The following is a 15,847-nucleotide window of genomic DNA, read 5'->3' on the forward strand; positions in this document are numbered from 1 at the left end:
AAGGTAAAATAACAGTTTTCAGTCAATGTACAGCATTTTGAACCCGTTTATGACTATGATCTATTTGATCATAATTGGTCTCATATTCATGGATAGGGCTTATGTAAGAAAACTGAAATCTTGCAAACAAAGGAAGCTTTTGTTATTCCTGTGAAATGACAGAGGTTGAATTTAAATTGTTTGTGAAACTAACATTATGCATTCTACAGTTTAACAAAGTAATCACTAAGAAGTTAGGATGGCAGCTGTTGTACATGTTAAGCTAACAAATGTTACGTGACCAGAGATGACTGGCGTGACATGTGGCTGTAGCCCTTTTACACAGTCATGTTACCAACTATTTAAAAAATGTTCACAAAAAGTCCTTTAAAAATAATATTCTCAAGAAGTTCATGGAAAACTGGTCCTATAATAAAAAACAGGAGTACTTGTGGCAACTTAGAGACTAACAAATGTATTTGAACATAAGCTTTCATGGACTAATCCACTTATCCAGCTTATCCTTGAAAGCTTATGCTCAAATAAATTTGTTAGTCTATAAGGTGCCACAAGTACTCCTGTTCTTTTTGTGGATACAGACTAACACGGCTGCTACTCTGGTCCTATAGTATTTATCCCCATCCAGCTGTTTATCATTTTGTTAGTATGCACAATCTAAGATTTACATTAAAAAAATAATCAGACAAGAAGCAATTGCCTACCAGAAAAAAAATTAACACTATGACCCGAAGCGGGACTAGTTTGTCCGGAACCAGAGGGCAAGTATTACATGTCCAACAATCAATTATCAGTCCAACCTTTTGTATCTATGATCATAAATCTACACAGATCCCCATAAGTAAGTACAGACAGAAATCTGTCCTCTAGACAGATTCCAACAGTCAGTGTGAACTGTAATATTTAAATATCAATCCCTTTTATCCTCATCCTCAAGTATTGCAAACACTTTTTTTTTTGCTGGATCCAGATATGTCTGATTTTCAATATTCTTTCTGTAACTTGTACCTTTGTATCTTCCATTTTGATAAAAATTTATATATGCAAAGGCCTGCCTGGTTGCTGCTACCACTTCATTCATCTCTCAAGTAGCTACATATGATGCCATTTACTAGAAGGGTCCAACTGAGTCTAACACCGGACAATTTCCTGAAAGCAATTGTTTTATCTGATCATTTCACATCATCAAAGCAGCTTCCCATTTGACTTCCATTAAGGTCAAATTTCAGTAAAACATTTATTACTTTAAACAGAGCTGGGAAAGCTATTTATAAAGAACAATTAGTCTAATTTTACCCTTATTTTTTATTCATTAATTTTTCAAATATCAGACCTGAATTTTTTACGAACTTAGTGGAAATTACTCAATGAATGTTTAAGCAATGGACAGCTCATGAACTGGATCTGCTGAATGTATTCTCTATTTGTTATCAGGGTTATGTGAATTGGGTGGCAGGATTAGGGAATTTTTATGACACTGTAATCTTTTCCTTTCAAGATCACTTGAGGTAGGCCTTGCCTGATGCATCATTGCTAGATTAATTAGGCTACTGTAATAATAGGACTTGATCAGGTTTAAAATAGAATTTCTTACATCAAACGTAAACCAAATAATTGCACATGGCATATTTTCAAACAGCATAACATTAAAGCACACTAGGGACCTTTAGTGCGCACCACCAGGGTCTTCATGGACCAAAAGTGTGCTTCAGAATTCACCCCCCCCCCCCCCCGAGTGTGTTACTCTATTGTATAGATAAGGTGTTAATAGATTTTTTTAACTTCTTTTTATTATCTGTCTTAAACTGTGAGTCTGAGAGGGCATTTGACTGAAGGTGGCTAGTATTTGCAAGTATCACAGGAGGAGTGGGCCTTTAGAAGGGATCTAAATGAGAAAAAAAAAAGGGGATTTGGTACACTGGGATTGGGACTGTTGAAGATAATATTGAATGAAACATAGATAAAAGAAAATAGGTTCAGGTTTACCTGTCATGTGTCCTCATAAAGTCCCAAAACTTCTTAGTGCCATTCTAGAAAACAAAAAACAAAAAACAAAAACAAAAAACTCATCAATACAATTAGTTCCCAATGAAAATTGGCTTCCTGAAATCAAACATCATTTTAACAGCAGCAACTTCCTTCCTTGGCAAAGCTGGCTGTATCTGGAATATATTTGTTGATTTTTGACCACAAACAGTAGTGTTGCAGGAACAACTATTTAATTTTCAACTAGGAACTGGAAAGGGCTGAGGAAGTGACTAAATGCTTACCTACCACTTTGTAAAAGCAAAGGCAAATATGTTGCAAAAATTTGCCTAAAATAGGTACCTAACTCTATATTTAGGCATCTAAAATCAAAGATTTTAAATAAAATTTCAGAAGTACTAGAACCCATATCTCTCAGTGACTTCAGTCTATTCTGATTTAGGTATCCAGGAGTACTTAAGTATCTTAAGGAGACTGGCTTTAGTCACCCAATGTTTGACAATCTAGGCTCTAGTTTCCAGCAGAACGATGTTCACTTACAAGAATATGCTACTGCATAGTTTCATCCTGATTTATAGATGGCAAAAGCATGCACATAACAGCTAAAAATATTTGCAATAGAATAAAATCTATTAAAACTGATAATCAACTAGCTACTGTGCTACCTACCATTCACTTATTTACTTCCAAGATAATCTTGGGCCAAATTCAATAGACTTGTGCTTCCAACATCACAGCTGAATTTGACCCCCTAAACTGTAATAATTTCCCCCACAGATTTAATAGATATGTTGACACTTGTTTTAGACATATAATTTCACATTGTATAGTCTATGGCATATCTATTAAGACACTTCAGCTGAACTCCACACAAGAATAAGCCCTTTTCCATCACCTTAAATACAAATTCTCAGATGGTGTAAATCAGCAAAGCTTCACTGAAGTCGAATAGAACTATTCCAATTTGCATCAGATGAAATGTGGCCTACAGATTTATTCCCTTAAATCACATTTTGGGTTTATATGATAAATTGGGAGCCGCCTGAAGGAACCACCTCTTTTGGTAACCGCCTTTCTTTAATTGGACATGCAAGAGGTAGACCTGTTGAGGACCTGGATATCTAAAAGATACTGTGAAGGGGTGTACCTGGCCCTTCGTGGCCCCCTGCTGGAGAACCTGTGGTCCTACTACACCCCACCCCAGGAAGGAGCAAAGAAGGTGGGTTCTCCAGGCCTTCCTATAGAGGCCTTGTGGAAGCAGCCAATCAGAGCCCAGCAGGCTCAGCTAAAAGGAGTTGCAGAGGCTGAGCAGGTCAGTTCCTGGCTGGGGTCAGCGGGGTAAGAAAGAGTGTTCCTTTTCTCTGGCCACCAGGAGATTGACTGGCTGCATACCCCGCCCCCCCAATTCCATCGCCAACTCATCTGTGACTAGGGACAGCGATGGTTGAGGCCTGGAGAAGGGTACTCCTGCACATTCTGCTTGCGGATCGAACTACCACCAGAGGGACTCAAGGAGGAGTGAGTGAGACCAATTTGTCTAGGTGGTCTTGGTTCGGCCTGTATACCAGGGTTAGCCAAGCCTGAAGGGGAAGGAGCAGCAGCCTGGCATGCTGTACCACATATGTGCAAGTAGCCATATGGCTGAGCAGTTTCAGGCAATTTCGTGCCATGTTACTGGGGAATCTTCTGAGATCCTCTATGATGGCGCCCATGGCGAGGAAGCGAGATTTCGGGAGGAATGCCCTGGACTGACCTGAGTCTAGGATAGTTCTGATGAACTCTATCCTCTGAGTGGGAGTTATGGTCGACTTTGCCACATTCAGAATGAGGACAAGCCTGTGGAATGTCATCCGCACCTGGCTCACGTGGGCCTCCACTTGGGCCCGGGAGCAGCCCTTGATTAGCCAGTTATCTAGGTATGGGAATACTTGCACTTGTCACTTCTGCAGGAAGGCTGCCATGACTGCCATGCACTTGGTGAACATCTGAGGGCCCACTGAGAGGCCAAAGGGGAGGACTGTGAGCTGACGGTGGGCGTTTTTGACCACGAAACAGAGGAACTGTCTATGGGACGGAATTCTGGACACATGAAAGTCTTCACCCTTCAAGTCAAGGGCATACCAGTCTCTGGATCCAGGGAGGAATAATGGAAGTCAGGGAGCCCATGAGGAACTTCAACTTCTTCATGAATTTGTTTAGTTTTCGCAGGTCTAAAATAGGCCTGAGCCCACACTTGGCCTTTGGGATTAGGAAATACTGTGAGTAGAACTCCCTGCCCCTGAATTCCAGAGGGACCTCTTCTACTGCGCTGAGTTGTAGGAGCATTTGCACCTCCTGCACTAGAAGTTGTTCTTGAGAAGGGTCCCTTAAGAGGGACGGGGAGGGAACAGAATTGGAGAGAATATCCCAACTGTACCATGCTCAAGACCCATTGGTCTGAGGTGATTGAGCCCAGTCGTGGTACAAATGGAATAGAGAATTCACAAAGGGAGGGGAAGAATTTGGGATCTGAACTCGTGCATCGCCCTCCTTCAAAAGTTTGGTTTAGAGGCTGAGGGCTGCTTTGCTGCACCTTGGCCCTGGGTTAGAGGCGGACTGAGAGGGCCTCCATCTATTACACCTGCCCCGCTTCCTGCTATAGTCCTGCCTAAGAGAAGCTGAGTAGAAGAAGTGAGGGGCGAGTTGCCGCTTAAATGGCTTTCTTTGGCGGGCTGGCATATGAAGCCCCAGGGACTTCAGGGTTGCCCCCAAGTCTTTCAGGCTGTGGAGCTTAGTGTCTGTTTGCTCCAAGAAGAGTCCTAAACAGTCAAAAGGCAAGTCCTGAATAGTCTATTGAACTTTGTGTGGGAGTCCTGACACTCGAAGCCATGAGCTCCATCTCATGGCTATCGCCGTTACCATCGTATGGCTTGCTGAGTCCACCAACCAAGTCAATGGAGGCCTACAAGGAGGTCCTCACTATGACCTTGCTCTCCTCCAGGACAGCCACAAACTCCAAATGGGAGTCCACCGGAAGCCGTTCCTGAAATTTGGACAGCATGTTCCAGGAATTATAGCTAAAGCAGCTAAGGACTGCCTGCTGGTTCACAATGTGAAGCTGGAGACCCCCGTAGAATACACCTTCCTACTGAAGAGATCCAGCTTCTTCACCTCCTTGGATTTAGGAGTCAGCCGCAGTTATCCCTGCATTTCCTGCTGGTTGGCAGCCTCTACGACCAGAGTACCTGGTTGAGGATGAGTAAACAGATACTCATATTCTTTGGAGGGCACATCACCCTCTCCTTTTGCTATGGGGGAGGGGAAGAGAGGAGGGTTTTTGCCACAACACCTTAGTGGTTTAATGTATAGTCTTAATGAGGGGCAAAGCCACCCTCGAAGGACCTTCAGAATGTCAACCATAGGGTCAGTCGTTCTCTGACACCTCATCTACCTAAGCCACCTTCCTGAGCAACTCTTGGTATGCCCTGTTGTGCATGGCAGGTAGTGTGGTGGAAGTGCCCATCACCGCTTCATCCAGGGAGGAGGAGGAGAAAGATGCCCGTGCAGGCACTGGGTCTTCCTGACCCTCTGGTTCGCAGGGATCCCCTTGTGCCGAAATGCAGTGCCAGGAATGCTGCTGATTTCCGGGCCTGCACCCTTCTTGGTACTGGCCCCGTTGCCAGGTTCTGTAGTGGTATCGGCCTGCGTGCCCATCTCCTGCCCTCGTGGAGGTTCCCAGGCTGTCAATGAAGGAGGGACCCGTCTCCAAAGCCACCAACAAGGATTTAGACCCCAGCCCTTGGGCTTGTTGGAAGGCCCACAGGGTCCAAAAGGGCAACTGAGCCGGTGCCTGACACTGTGGAGGCCAGGACATCATGAGTAGCTGCTGCCCTTCCTCTTGTGTTGAGCAGTGCTGAGAGCGGTGCCAGTTTCACCTAGAGGCATGCGACTCCACATCCAAGTCCAACAAGGACTCCGACAGTGCAGAGCGGTGCCGTGGTAAGGGCGAATGGTGCCTCATCATCCTTGGCTTGCCCCTAGAGGGGACAGTGCCTCTTTGCGGTGCCAGTGCCATTGTCGGTGCGGGGGACTGCACTGTCATCGCTATGAGGTCCCAAGCCGCCTCAGAGGTATCCTCCCAACACTCCCACACCTGGGATTCCACTAGAATTGGACTCTATGGATGATCCTCTGAGGCCAGAGTCAACGGTGCTGGCTGAGTCAGAGCCGGAGCAGGGTGTCCTGGTGCAGGACAGACCCCACTGGTGCCTCCTTGGTCCACTACTTTAATGGGAGAGCAGTATACTTTAAATGGAGCCATCATGCCTTCATTTATGCCCCATACTATTTTTGCTCACCCCAGGAATCTCTTTGAGGAAGGTGGATATTCAGATTATGGAGAGGGAGAACAGAGCCTGAATTAATGTTCATGAAGCATTAATTTAAATATAGGCAATTAATCCCTGTGGGATTGTTGAGATTATGCTTTGAGGGTGCAGCAGTCCTCTTGGCCTCCTGTACTTTTGCAAATTACAGAACCTGACTGCCATGAAACACTTATAGAAGGGTTTCCACAGAGCCGAGGAAAATTATACTATGGAGCTGGTACCATGCTCTCCTGTGCCCCCAACACAGATGCACCAAATCTGATTCCCCTCTGATCACATATGCCCCCATTTACAGTAATGGGATCTGGCCTATGAGCTGTACCTAACTTTAAACAGAAAATAAGAGACTCAGAAATAAAGGAGTTATCAGGATAGAAAGTCCATGTTTTCTATGAAAATGACTTGCGTTTGCCCACATACATTGAAAGGTTTCATTATTATTACTGACTTTTTAATGTACAGCGTCACACCCATAAAAGGGTTAAACTAATTTGCATTGGGTCCTTCAAGGTGCTGATCATCATCAAGCATTTATCTGATAATGTTGTAAGTGTATCTTGTGGCTATATCTGAATAATAATCCATTTCATATATCCAACTTGCACCTGTCCAAATAAATAAATCAATAAACAAATGAAACATTCCAACATCCCACTGTTTACAGTGGCAGAAACTCAAATGAGCACCATTCACTCCTATTGTCCAAGTCTAATGTAATTTGAAGTCAACTGTATAGAGTTGAGTTTCTATTGTGCCAAATGCCTGGCTCTCTGCTAACAGATTAGCATAAAGGCTGCTAATTATTAATAACATGTAAACAGCTACCAATGGTTCCTACACTGCTCTATGTACTTTACAGTACATTAAATCTAACCAGCTTTGTGCAGCAGTAAGTAGTATCATTTTATTGATTTCTTTCCTCTGTTTAACACAAGACATATATTCACAACATAAAATGATGCATAGTTTTATACATATAGAAGTCATCCTAAACAAGCTATGTGCTACACAGACTGTAGATTTTTAAGTTACACTGATGAAATAGGTCACTTTATTCTTGCTTCTCTTTATGTGTGCAAATAACCCATTCCTGCCTTTGATGGTGTTCTGCTACCACTACTGTTGTGGAGTTTGGGAGAACTGAAGCACTGATAACTATGTTAATTGTCATTCCAACAGACTAATCTTTCCATGAAATTAAAAATATATCACACTTTCATTTTATTAAAACATATACACACATTTATAAAATAGTGCCATTTACAAAGCTAATCAAAGAATGATCAAAATCTCTCTCAATGGTATAGATTAATTATAACAGATTTGTGCAAGGTTTAAACACAGATGCTGTGAAAAAGAGGAGTACATTAAATCTGAAATATATTTAAACAATTATTGTTAGAACACGAACATAAGAATGGCCATACTGGCTCAGATCAATGGTCCATCTAGCCCAGTACCCTGTCTTCCAGCAGTGGCCGGTAAACATGTCTTACACTGAAAAAGATATACTATATGTTATGTTAGCCTTTCCCTGTTTCCAAGTGGCAGCTCTGCCATTCCAACAACATCCTAGGATAATATATATTATGTGAATTGATAAATCTCTAAGCACAAAGTAACCATATCCCCTTTCTGTATTTAGTGATCAGACTCTATTATGGTGCAATACTGCACTAGTGCACATGGTATGTTTAAGTCAAGAGTTGTATTTCAGGAAAGCTAGTATGTGAGACAATTTCAGTCTCATATTACTTGAAAGAGAGATTATTTACATAGGGAGAAACTAAATAGTCCGTTTTTTCCTGGAAAGGCGAGTCTGAATGAGAACTTTAGCAATGTGAAAACAATTATTTAATAAAAGCCCATTGTAAATAAAATCGCCACAAATTCAAAAACCAGAGCACAAATTTGGGTCAGTCTTTTACTTTAAATCCCTTTCATAGGGGGAAAAAAAATCAAAATATTAGTCCTTTTATAGTTTACAAAAATAAATAACTGGAATTAAGAGGTTATTTAAATCCTTTTAAGTATGTAATGAAATTTATGGCCTCAGACTTCATGCCACAAAAGATATAGGCTGGGATTTTTGAGAGGGATTTCAGCATTTTAGCTGCCTAATTCCCAATGCCTATCTCCGTTAGTCTCCTTTGGTAATCAAACAAAATAAATGTTGCCTGCCTAACTAAAGGTGTGCTTTGTTTTCATAAAAAAATAAAATAAAATAAAAAAGTTACCCAGAGGAAGAAATAAAATATTCCTCATTTCCAGGAGGATGAAGGGACAGGTTCATAGGCGATTGGTGGGTACTCTGCACGCACCAGCAGCCAAGCTCCCTTCCCCATCCCCTGCCTCACCTCACCTCCACCTCCTCCCCTAAGTACGCCGTGTCCCTGCTTCTCCCCCTAGATCCTAGTGCTTGCTGCTGTGAAACAGCTGTTTCACAGTGTAACAAACTCCGGGAGGGAGGGAAGGAGGGGGGAAGGAGTGGGAATGCGGCTCACTCAGGGGAGGCTGGGCCAGGGCGGGGATTTGGGGAAGGAGTCCAATAGGGCAGGGAGGGAGCAGAGGCGGAGTCGGGAGGGCCAGGAGCAGAGGCGGGTCGAGCACCCACCAGCGCCAACAGAAGTTGGCGTCTATGGAAAGGTGTGAACAGAGGAGAAGAGTAATGGTAAAAATCCATTCCAAGACTAAGGCAGAAACCACACTTGCTTTTGGCAAGCTTCCACTTAACCATACAATCTTGGCTTCTCAGCTTATGCATTTGGAAAGGAGAATTTGAGGAACTAAGGCCCTGAGACAAAGCCCAGTGAAGTCAATGGAAACCTTTCCACTGACTTCAAGCAGGCTTTGAATCAGACCCTTCCCTGTTCCCTATTTTCACCTCAACCTTCATCCATTTCCTTTCTCCCAACTCTCATGTTAGTCTCATGCAGACTCTAGAAACATATATAAACCGAAAAGAAATATTCATAGCAATGGGAATTTAACCACATATATACAATTATCCTTGCTTAAATTCCCAGGCAACCCAGCACAGTACACGAGAAAAAATGGTTACCAACCCTTCTGAGATGTGTTGCTTATGTCCATTCCACGTTAGGTGTATGCGTGCTGCGTGCACAGTCACCAGAGATTTTTCTGTCAGTGGTATCATTGGGATGATTCTAGCATTCTCTGGTGCCATGCGCTCATACCTGGCATCATCTCTAGCCTGCTAGTGAGATGAAAGAGTATGCACCAATGACCAAGCCACTGCCCTCCAAATATCCTGGATAGGGACCTGGGCCAGAAATGCCACTGAGGAATCTTGAGCTCTCCTCAAGTGGGTAGCCAAGACAGAAGGAGGTGTGGCACCTGCCTGCTCAGAGCATTTGCAAATGCAGGAAGTGAGCGGCAGCGAACCAGCGGAGCAGCGGGGACAGCAGAGCAGCTCACAGCAGGAGTTTGCCTGGGACTGGTAAGTATCCGAGTGTGTGTGTTTGCTTGCTGAGGAAGTATCCGAGCGTGTGTTTGCTGGGAGGGAGCCTGAGTGAGTGTCTGATTGGCTGCTAGCCTGCAGGGGGCGGGCATTAGGGTGTCTGTGTGTTTGCGTCAGGGAAGCCTGGCTGTTTAAAAATAGCCGGAGCCTCGCGAACCAGCTGAGCGGCAGCGAACCAGCGGAGCAGCGGGGACAGCAGAGCAGCTCACAGCAGGAGTTTGCCTGGGACTGGTAAGTATCCGAGTGTGTGTGTTTGCTTGCTGAGGAAGTATCCGAGCGTGTGTTTGCTGGGAGGGAGCCTGAGTGAGTGTCTGATTGGCTGCTAGCCTGCAGGGGGCGGGCATTAGGGTGTCTGTGTGTTTGCGTCAGGGAAGCCTGGCTGTTTAAAAATAGCCGGAGCCTCGCGAACCAGCTGAGTGGCAGCGAACCAGCGGAGCAGCGGGGACAGCAGAGCAGCTCACAGCAGGAGTTTGCCTGGGAGTTCGCCTGGAGTGAGCCCAGTGAGGCTTACATCTTGCCAACGTCTCTGAGGAAGCTCCGTAGTAGGTAGGTGATATGGAAGGGGGGAATTCAGCTGTTGTGACCTGCACTGGATGTGCCATGTTTGTCTTTCTTCCACAGGACAGAAGCGACTTTGTCTGTACAAAGTGCAAGCTGGTCTCCATATTGGAAGAGAAGATTGAAGGTCTGGAGCAACAGGTAACGACCCTGCGTTGTATACGAGAGACTGAGGATTTTCTGGACCAAACTCAGGATAGCCTTCTAGGGGCACAAAGCTCTAAAGATGTAGAGCAGGTTGCACAGAGGAGCCAAGAGGCCAGTGAAGAAGCTTGGCAACATGTGACCTCCAGAAGAGGTAAGCGGAATGTCCGGGTTCCAGTAACACAGACACAGGTAACTAACCGCTTTCATGTTCTCTCCACAGGTACCAATGCGGAGAGTGGACCAGATGATATGTCTGGGGGGAGAAAGCAGAAGGAGACTCCGCTGGTTGGGAGGCATGAGATGCGATGTCCTGAGGTTGGAGGTTCCACGACCACCACTCCCAAGAGGAGAAGGCGGGTGGTGGTGGTCGGGGACTCTCTCCTCCGGGGGACTGAGTCATCTATCTGCCGCCCTGACCGGGAAAACCGAGAAGTCTGCTGCTTGCCAGGGGCTAAGATTCGTGATGTGACGGAGAGACTGCCGAGACTCATCAAGCCCTCGGATCGCTACCCCTTCCTGCTTCTCCACGTGGGCACCAATGATACTGCCAAGAATGACCTTGAGCGGATCACTGCGGACTTTGTGGCTCTGGGAAGAAGGATAAAGGAGTTGGAGGCGCAAGTGGTGTTCTCGTCCATCCTCCCCGTGGAAGGAAAAGGCCTGGGTAGGGACCGTCGAATCGTGGAGGTCAACGAATGGCTACGCAGGTGGTGTCGGAGAGAAGGCTTTGGATTCTTTGACCATGGGATGGTGTTCCATGAAGGAGGAATGCTGGGCAGAGACGGGCTCCATCTTACGAAGAGAGGGAAGAACATCTTTGCCAGCAGGCTGGCTAACCTAGTGAGGAGGGCTTTAAACTAGGTTCACCGGGGGAAGGAGACCAAAGCCCTGAGGTAAGTGGGAAAGCGGGATACCGGGAGGAAGCACAGGCAGGAAGGTCTGTGAGGGGAGGGCTCCTGCCTCATACTGGGAATGAGGGGCGATCAACAGGTTATCTCAAGTGCTTATATACAAATGCACAAAGCCTTGGAAACAAGCAGGGAGAACTGGAGGTCCTGGTGATGTCAAGGAATTATGACGTGATTGGAATAACAGAGACTTGGTGGGATAACTCACATGACTGGAGTACAGTCATGGATGGTTATAAACTGTTCAGGAAGGACAGGCAGGGCAGAAAAGGTGGGGGAGTAGCACTGTATGTAAGGGAGCAGTATGACTGCTCAGAGCTCCGGTACGAAACTGTGGAAAAACCTGAGTGTCTCTGGATTAAGTTTAGAAGTGTGTGCAACAAGAGTGATGTCATGGTGGGAGTCTGCTATAGACCACCGGACCAGGGGGATGAGGTGGATGAGGCTTTCTTCCGGCAACTCACGGAAGCTACTAGATCGCATGCCCTGATTCTCATGGGTGACTTTAATTTTCCTGATATCTGCTGGGAGAGCAATACAGCGGTGCATAGACAATCCAGGAAGTTTTTGGAAAGCGTAGGGGACAATTTCCTGGTGCAAGTGCTAGGGGAGCCAACTAGGGGGAGCGCTTTTCTTGACCTGCTGCTCACAAACCGGGTAGAATTAGTGGGGGAAGCAAAAGTGGATGGGAATCTGGGAGGCAGTGACCATGAGTTGGTTGAGTTCAGGATCCTGACGCAGGGAAGAAAGGTAAGCAGCAGGATACGGACCCTGGACTTCAGGAAAGCAGACTTTGACTCCCTCAGGGAACAGATGGCCAGGATCCCCTGGGGGACTAACATGAAAGGGAAGGGAGTCCAGGAGAACTGGCTGTATTTCAAGGAATCCCTGTTGAGGTTACAGGGACAAACCATCCCGATGAGTCGAAAGAATAGTAAATATGGCAGGCGACCAGCTTGGCTTAATGGTGAAATCCTAGCGGATCTTAAACATAAAAAAGAAGCTTACAAGAAGTGGAAGCTTGGACATATGACCAGGGAAGAGTATAAAAATATTGCTCGGGCATGTAGGAAAGATATCAGGAGGGCCAAATCGCACCTGGAGCTGCAGCTAGCAAGAGATGTCAAGAGTAACAAGAAGGGTTTCTTCAGGTATGTTGGCAACAAGAAGAAAGCCAAGGAAAGTGTGGGCCCCTTACTGAATGAGGGAGGCAAGCTAGTGACAGAGGATGTGGAAAAAGCTAATGTACTCAATGCTTTTTTTGCCTCTGTTTTCACTAACAAGGTCAGCTCCCAGACTGCTGTGCTGGGCAACACAAAATGGGGAAGAGATGGCCAGCCCTCTGTAGAGATAGAGGTGGTTAGGGACTATTTAGAAAAGCTGGACGTGCACAAGTCCATGGGGCCGGACGAATTGCATCCGAGAGTGCTGAAGGAATTGGCGGCTGTGATTGCAGAGCCCTTGGCCATTATCTTTGAAAACTCGTGGCGAACGGGGGAAGTCCCGGATGACTGGAAAAAGGCTAATGTAGTGCCCATCTTTAAAAAAGGGAAGAAGGAGGATCCTGGGAACTACAGGCCGGTCAGCCTCACCTCAGTCCCTGGAAAAATCATGGAGCAGGTCCTCAAAGAATCAATCCTGAAGCACTTAGAGGAGAGGAAAGTGATCAGGAACAGTCAGCATGGATTCACCAAGGGAAGGTCATGCCTGACTAATCTAATCGCCTTTTATGATGAGATTACTGGTTCTGTGGATGAAGGGAAAGCAGTGGATGTATTGTTTCTTGACTTTAGCAAAGCTTTTGACACGGTCTCCCACAGCATTCTTGTCAGCAAGTTAAGGAAGTATGGGCTGGATGAATGCACTATAAGGTGGGTAGAAAGCTGGCTAGATTGTCGGGCTCAACGGGTAGTGATCAATGGCTCCATGTCTAGTTGGCAGCCGGTGTCAAGTGGAGTGCCCCAGGGGTCGGTCCTGGGGCCCGTTTTGTTCAATATCTTCATAAATGATCTGGAGGATGGTGTGGATTGCACTCTCAGCAAATTTGCGGATGATACTAAACTGGGAGGAGTGGTAGATACGCTGGAGGGGAGGGATAGGATACAGAAGGACCTAGACAAATTGGAAGATTGGGCCAAAAGAAATCTAATGAGGTTCAATAAGGATAAATGCAGGGTCCTGCACTTAGGATGGAAGAATCCAATGCACCGCTACAGACTAGGGACCGAATGGCTCGGCAGCAGTTCTGCGGAAAAGGACCTAGGGGTGACAGTGGACGAGAAGCTGGATATGAGTCAGCAGTGTGCCCTTGTTGCCAAGAAGGCCAATGGCATTTTGGGATGTATAAGTAGGGGCATAGCGAGCAGATCGAGGGACGTGATCGTTCCCCTCTATTCGACACTGGTGAGGCCTCATCTGGAGTACTGTGTCCAGTTTTGGGCCCCACACTACAGGAAGGATGTGGATAAATTGGAAAGAGTACAACGAAGGGCAACGAAAATGATTAGGGGTCTAGAGCACATGACTTATGAGGAGAGGCTGAGGGAGCTGGGATTGTTTAGTCTGCAGAAGAGAAGAATGAGGGGGGATTTGATAGCTGCTTTCAACTACCTGAAAGGGGGTTTCAAAGAGGATGGCTCTAGACTGTTCTCAATGGTAGCAGATGACAGAACGAGGAGTAATGGTCTCAAGTTGCAATGGGGGAGGTTTAGATTGGATATTAGGAAAAACTTTTTCACTAAGAGGGTGGTGAAACACTGGAATGCGTTACCTAGGGAGGTGGTAGAATCTCCTTCCTTAGAGGTTTTTAAGGTCAGGCTTGACAAAGCCCTAGCTGGGATGATTTAACTGGGACTTGGTCCTGCTTTGAGCAGGGGGTTGGACTAGATGACCTTCTGGGGTCCCTTCCAACCCTGATATTCTATGATTCTATGATTCTATGATCCAGGATGAAATTCTTTGGGCCGAAATTGACAGGCTTTTCATCCTATCTGCTATTGTCACAAAAAGCTGTGTGGAGCCTCCTGGCTGAGGTAATTGCTACCAGGAAGGCGACCTTCCTGCAGCCCATGCCCCCAGCTCAAGGGGGCCTGGGAGTGCAAAAATAAATCACAGGCAGCGATCTCCAACTCCAGACCGCTAAAAAAGTGTTGCGGTGCAACGGGGCACTCAGGCAGGCTGCTAGCACGGAAGCGGCTCCCTCCCAGACCCCACACCTGCTCCTGCACCCCAATCCCCAGCCCCCTCCTGCACCAAACTCCCTCCCAGGAAAAAGACTTGTATACAGGGGCCCCACAAAATCGAATAGCCCCGGGCCCACAGGAGAGTTAATCCAGCTCTGACGACAAGGGGCACAATGCCAGCAGCTCAAAGGGAGAGCCTGTGAGTCTTAACAGGACCAGGTTTAGATCCCACAATGGAACAGGTTCATGAATATGCAGGTAGAATCTCTCCAAGCCCTTGAAAAAAAAAAAAAAAACCCACAATCCACCAGAGGAGGAAGGAAGAAATGGCCATTAGGTGAAACTTAATCAATGAAGTGGCTAGGCCCTTCTGTTTCAGATGAAGCAGACACTCTGGCATGGACTGGAGAGGTGACCTAGGAGGTGAGGGGCCTCGCTGGGATAACCACACAGAGAAACGCTTCCACTTGGCAAGGTAAGTGGTTCTAGTAGATGGTTTCCTACTATCTAGCAATACCTGGCGGCCTTGCTCTGAACAGGCCCGCTCCACTGAGTTTAACCATAGAGCTTCCACATGGTGAGATTAAGGGCCTTGAGGTTCAGATGGAACAATCGGCTGTGATCTTGGGAGATCAGATCTGGGAGGAGAGCAAATGGCGTCAGGGTTGCCAGCAAGTCCCTGGTTTCAATGAATGCCTCTGGTGTAGACAGTACCACAATCCTGCTGGTGCCGCTTTGACCCTCCAATGCCAAGGAATGGTCCAGGACAGAATTCAATGGTCCTGCCTAAAAGGCGGAGTCAATGGTGCCGCCCTTGGAGTGGGGGCAGACGAGTAGCCAGACTCAGGTTGGACTCCACTGTGCTCCCCGTGCTTGGCTCTCTTCAGAGTTGGGGAACATTCCCTCAAGGCCAGCTGCTGCTTATGTTTCTTCTTCAGCACTGGTGAAGGAGAATGATGCCGAGAGTTTCTCCCAGCAGCTCTCGACTGGGTGCCAAGTTGGACCAGCTTGACGCCAAGAGGGATGGAGCACCACCTCTATTAAAAGGGACTTCAACCTGGCCTCCCGGTCCTTGATATGGGTCTTAAAGTCTTGACAGATCAGGCAGCGGTCCCTGATATGACTCTCTCTCAGGCCCTTCAGAGAACTTGAGTGCAGGTCACTCACAGACATGGACTTGCTGCAGGAGGCACAGGGCTTGAAACCCAGGGCATGCCCAGC

The 15,847-nt window shown here is 46.4% G+C and overlaps 1 protein-coding gene across 1 annotated transcript in view; it reads right to left on the reverse strand.

The window, feature by feature from the left end:
- Positions 1–15,847, reverse strand: part of NUDT14 (nudix hydrolase 14) — a 101,002-nt gene that overhangs the window by 40,201 nt on the left and 44,954 nt on the right. Inside the window, exon 2 of the mRNA XM_038407990.2 lies at positions 1,984–2,027. Within this exon, the coding sequence (XP_038263918.1) occupies positions 1,984–2,027 (44 nt within the window). The remainder of the gene's footprint in view (positions 1–1,983; positions 2,028–15,847) is intronic.

The sequence above is a fragment of the Dermochelys coriacea genome, chromosome 6 (assembly GCF_009764565.3).
Source record: "Dermochelys coriacea isolate rDerCor1 chromosome 6, rDerCor1.pri.v4, whole genome shotgun sequence".
Taxonomy (NCBI): domain Eukaryota; kingdom Metazoa; phylum Chordata; order Testudines; family Dermochelyidae; genus Dermochelys; species Dermochelys coriacea.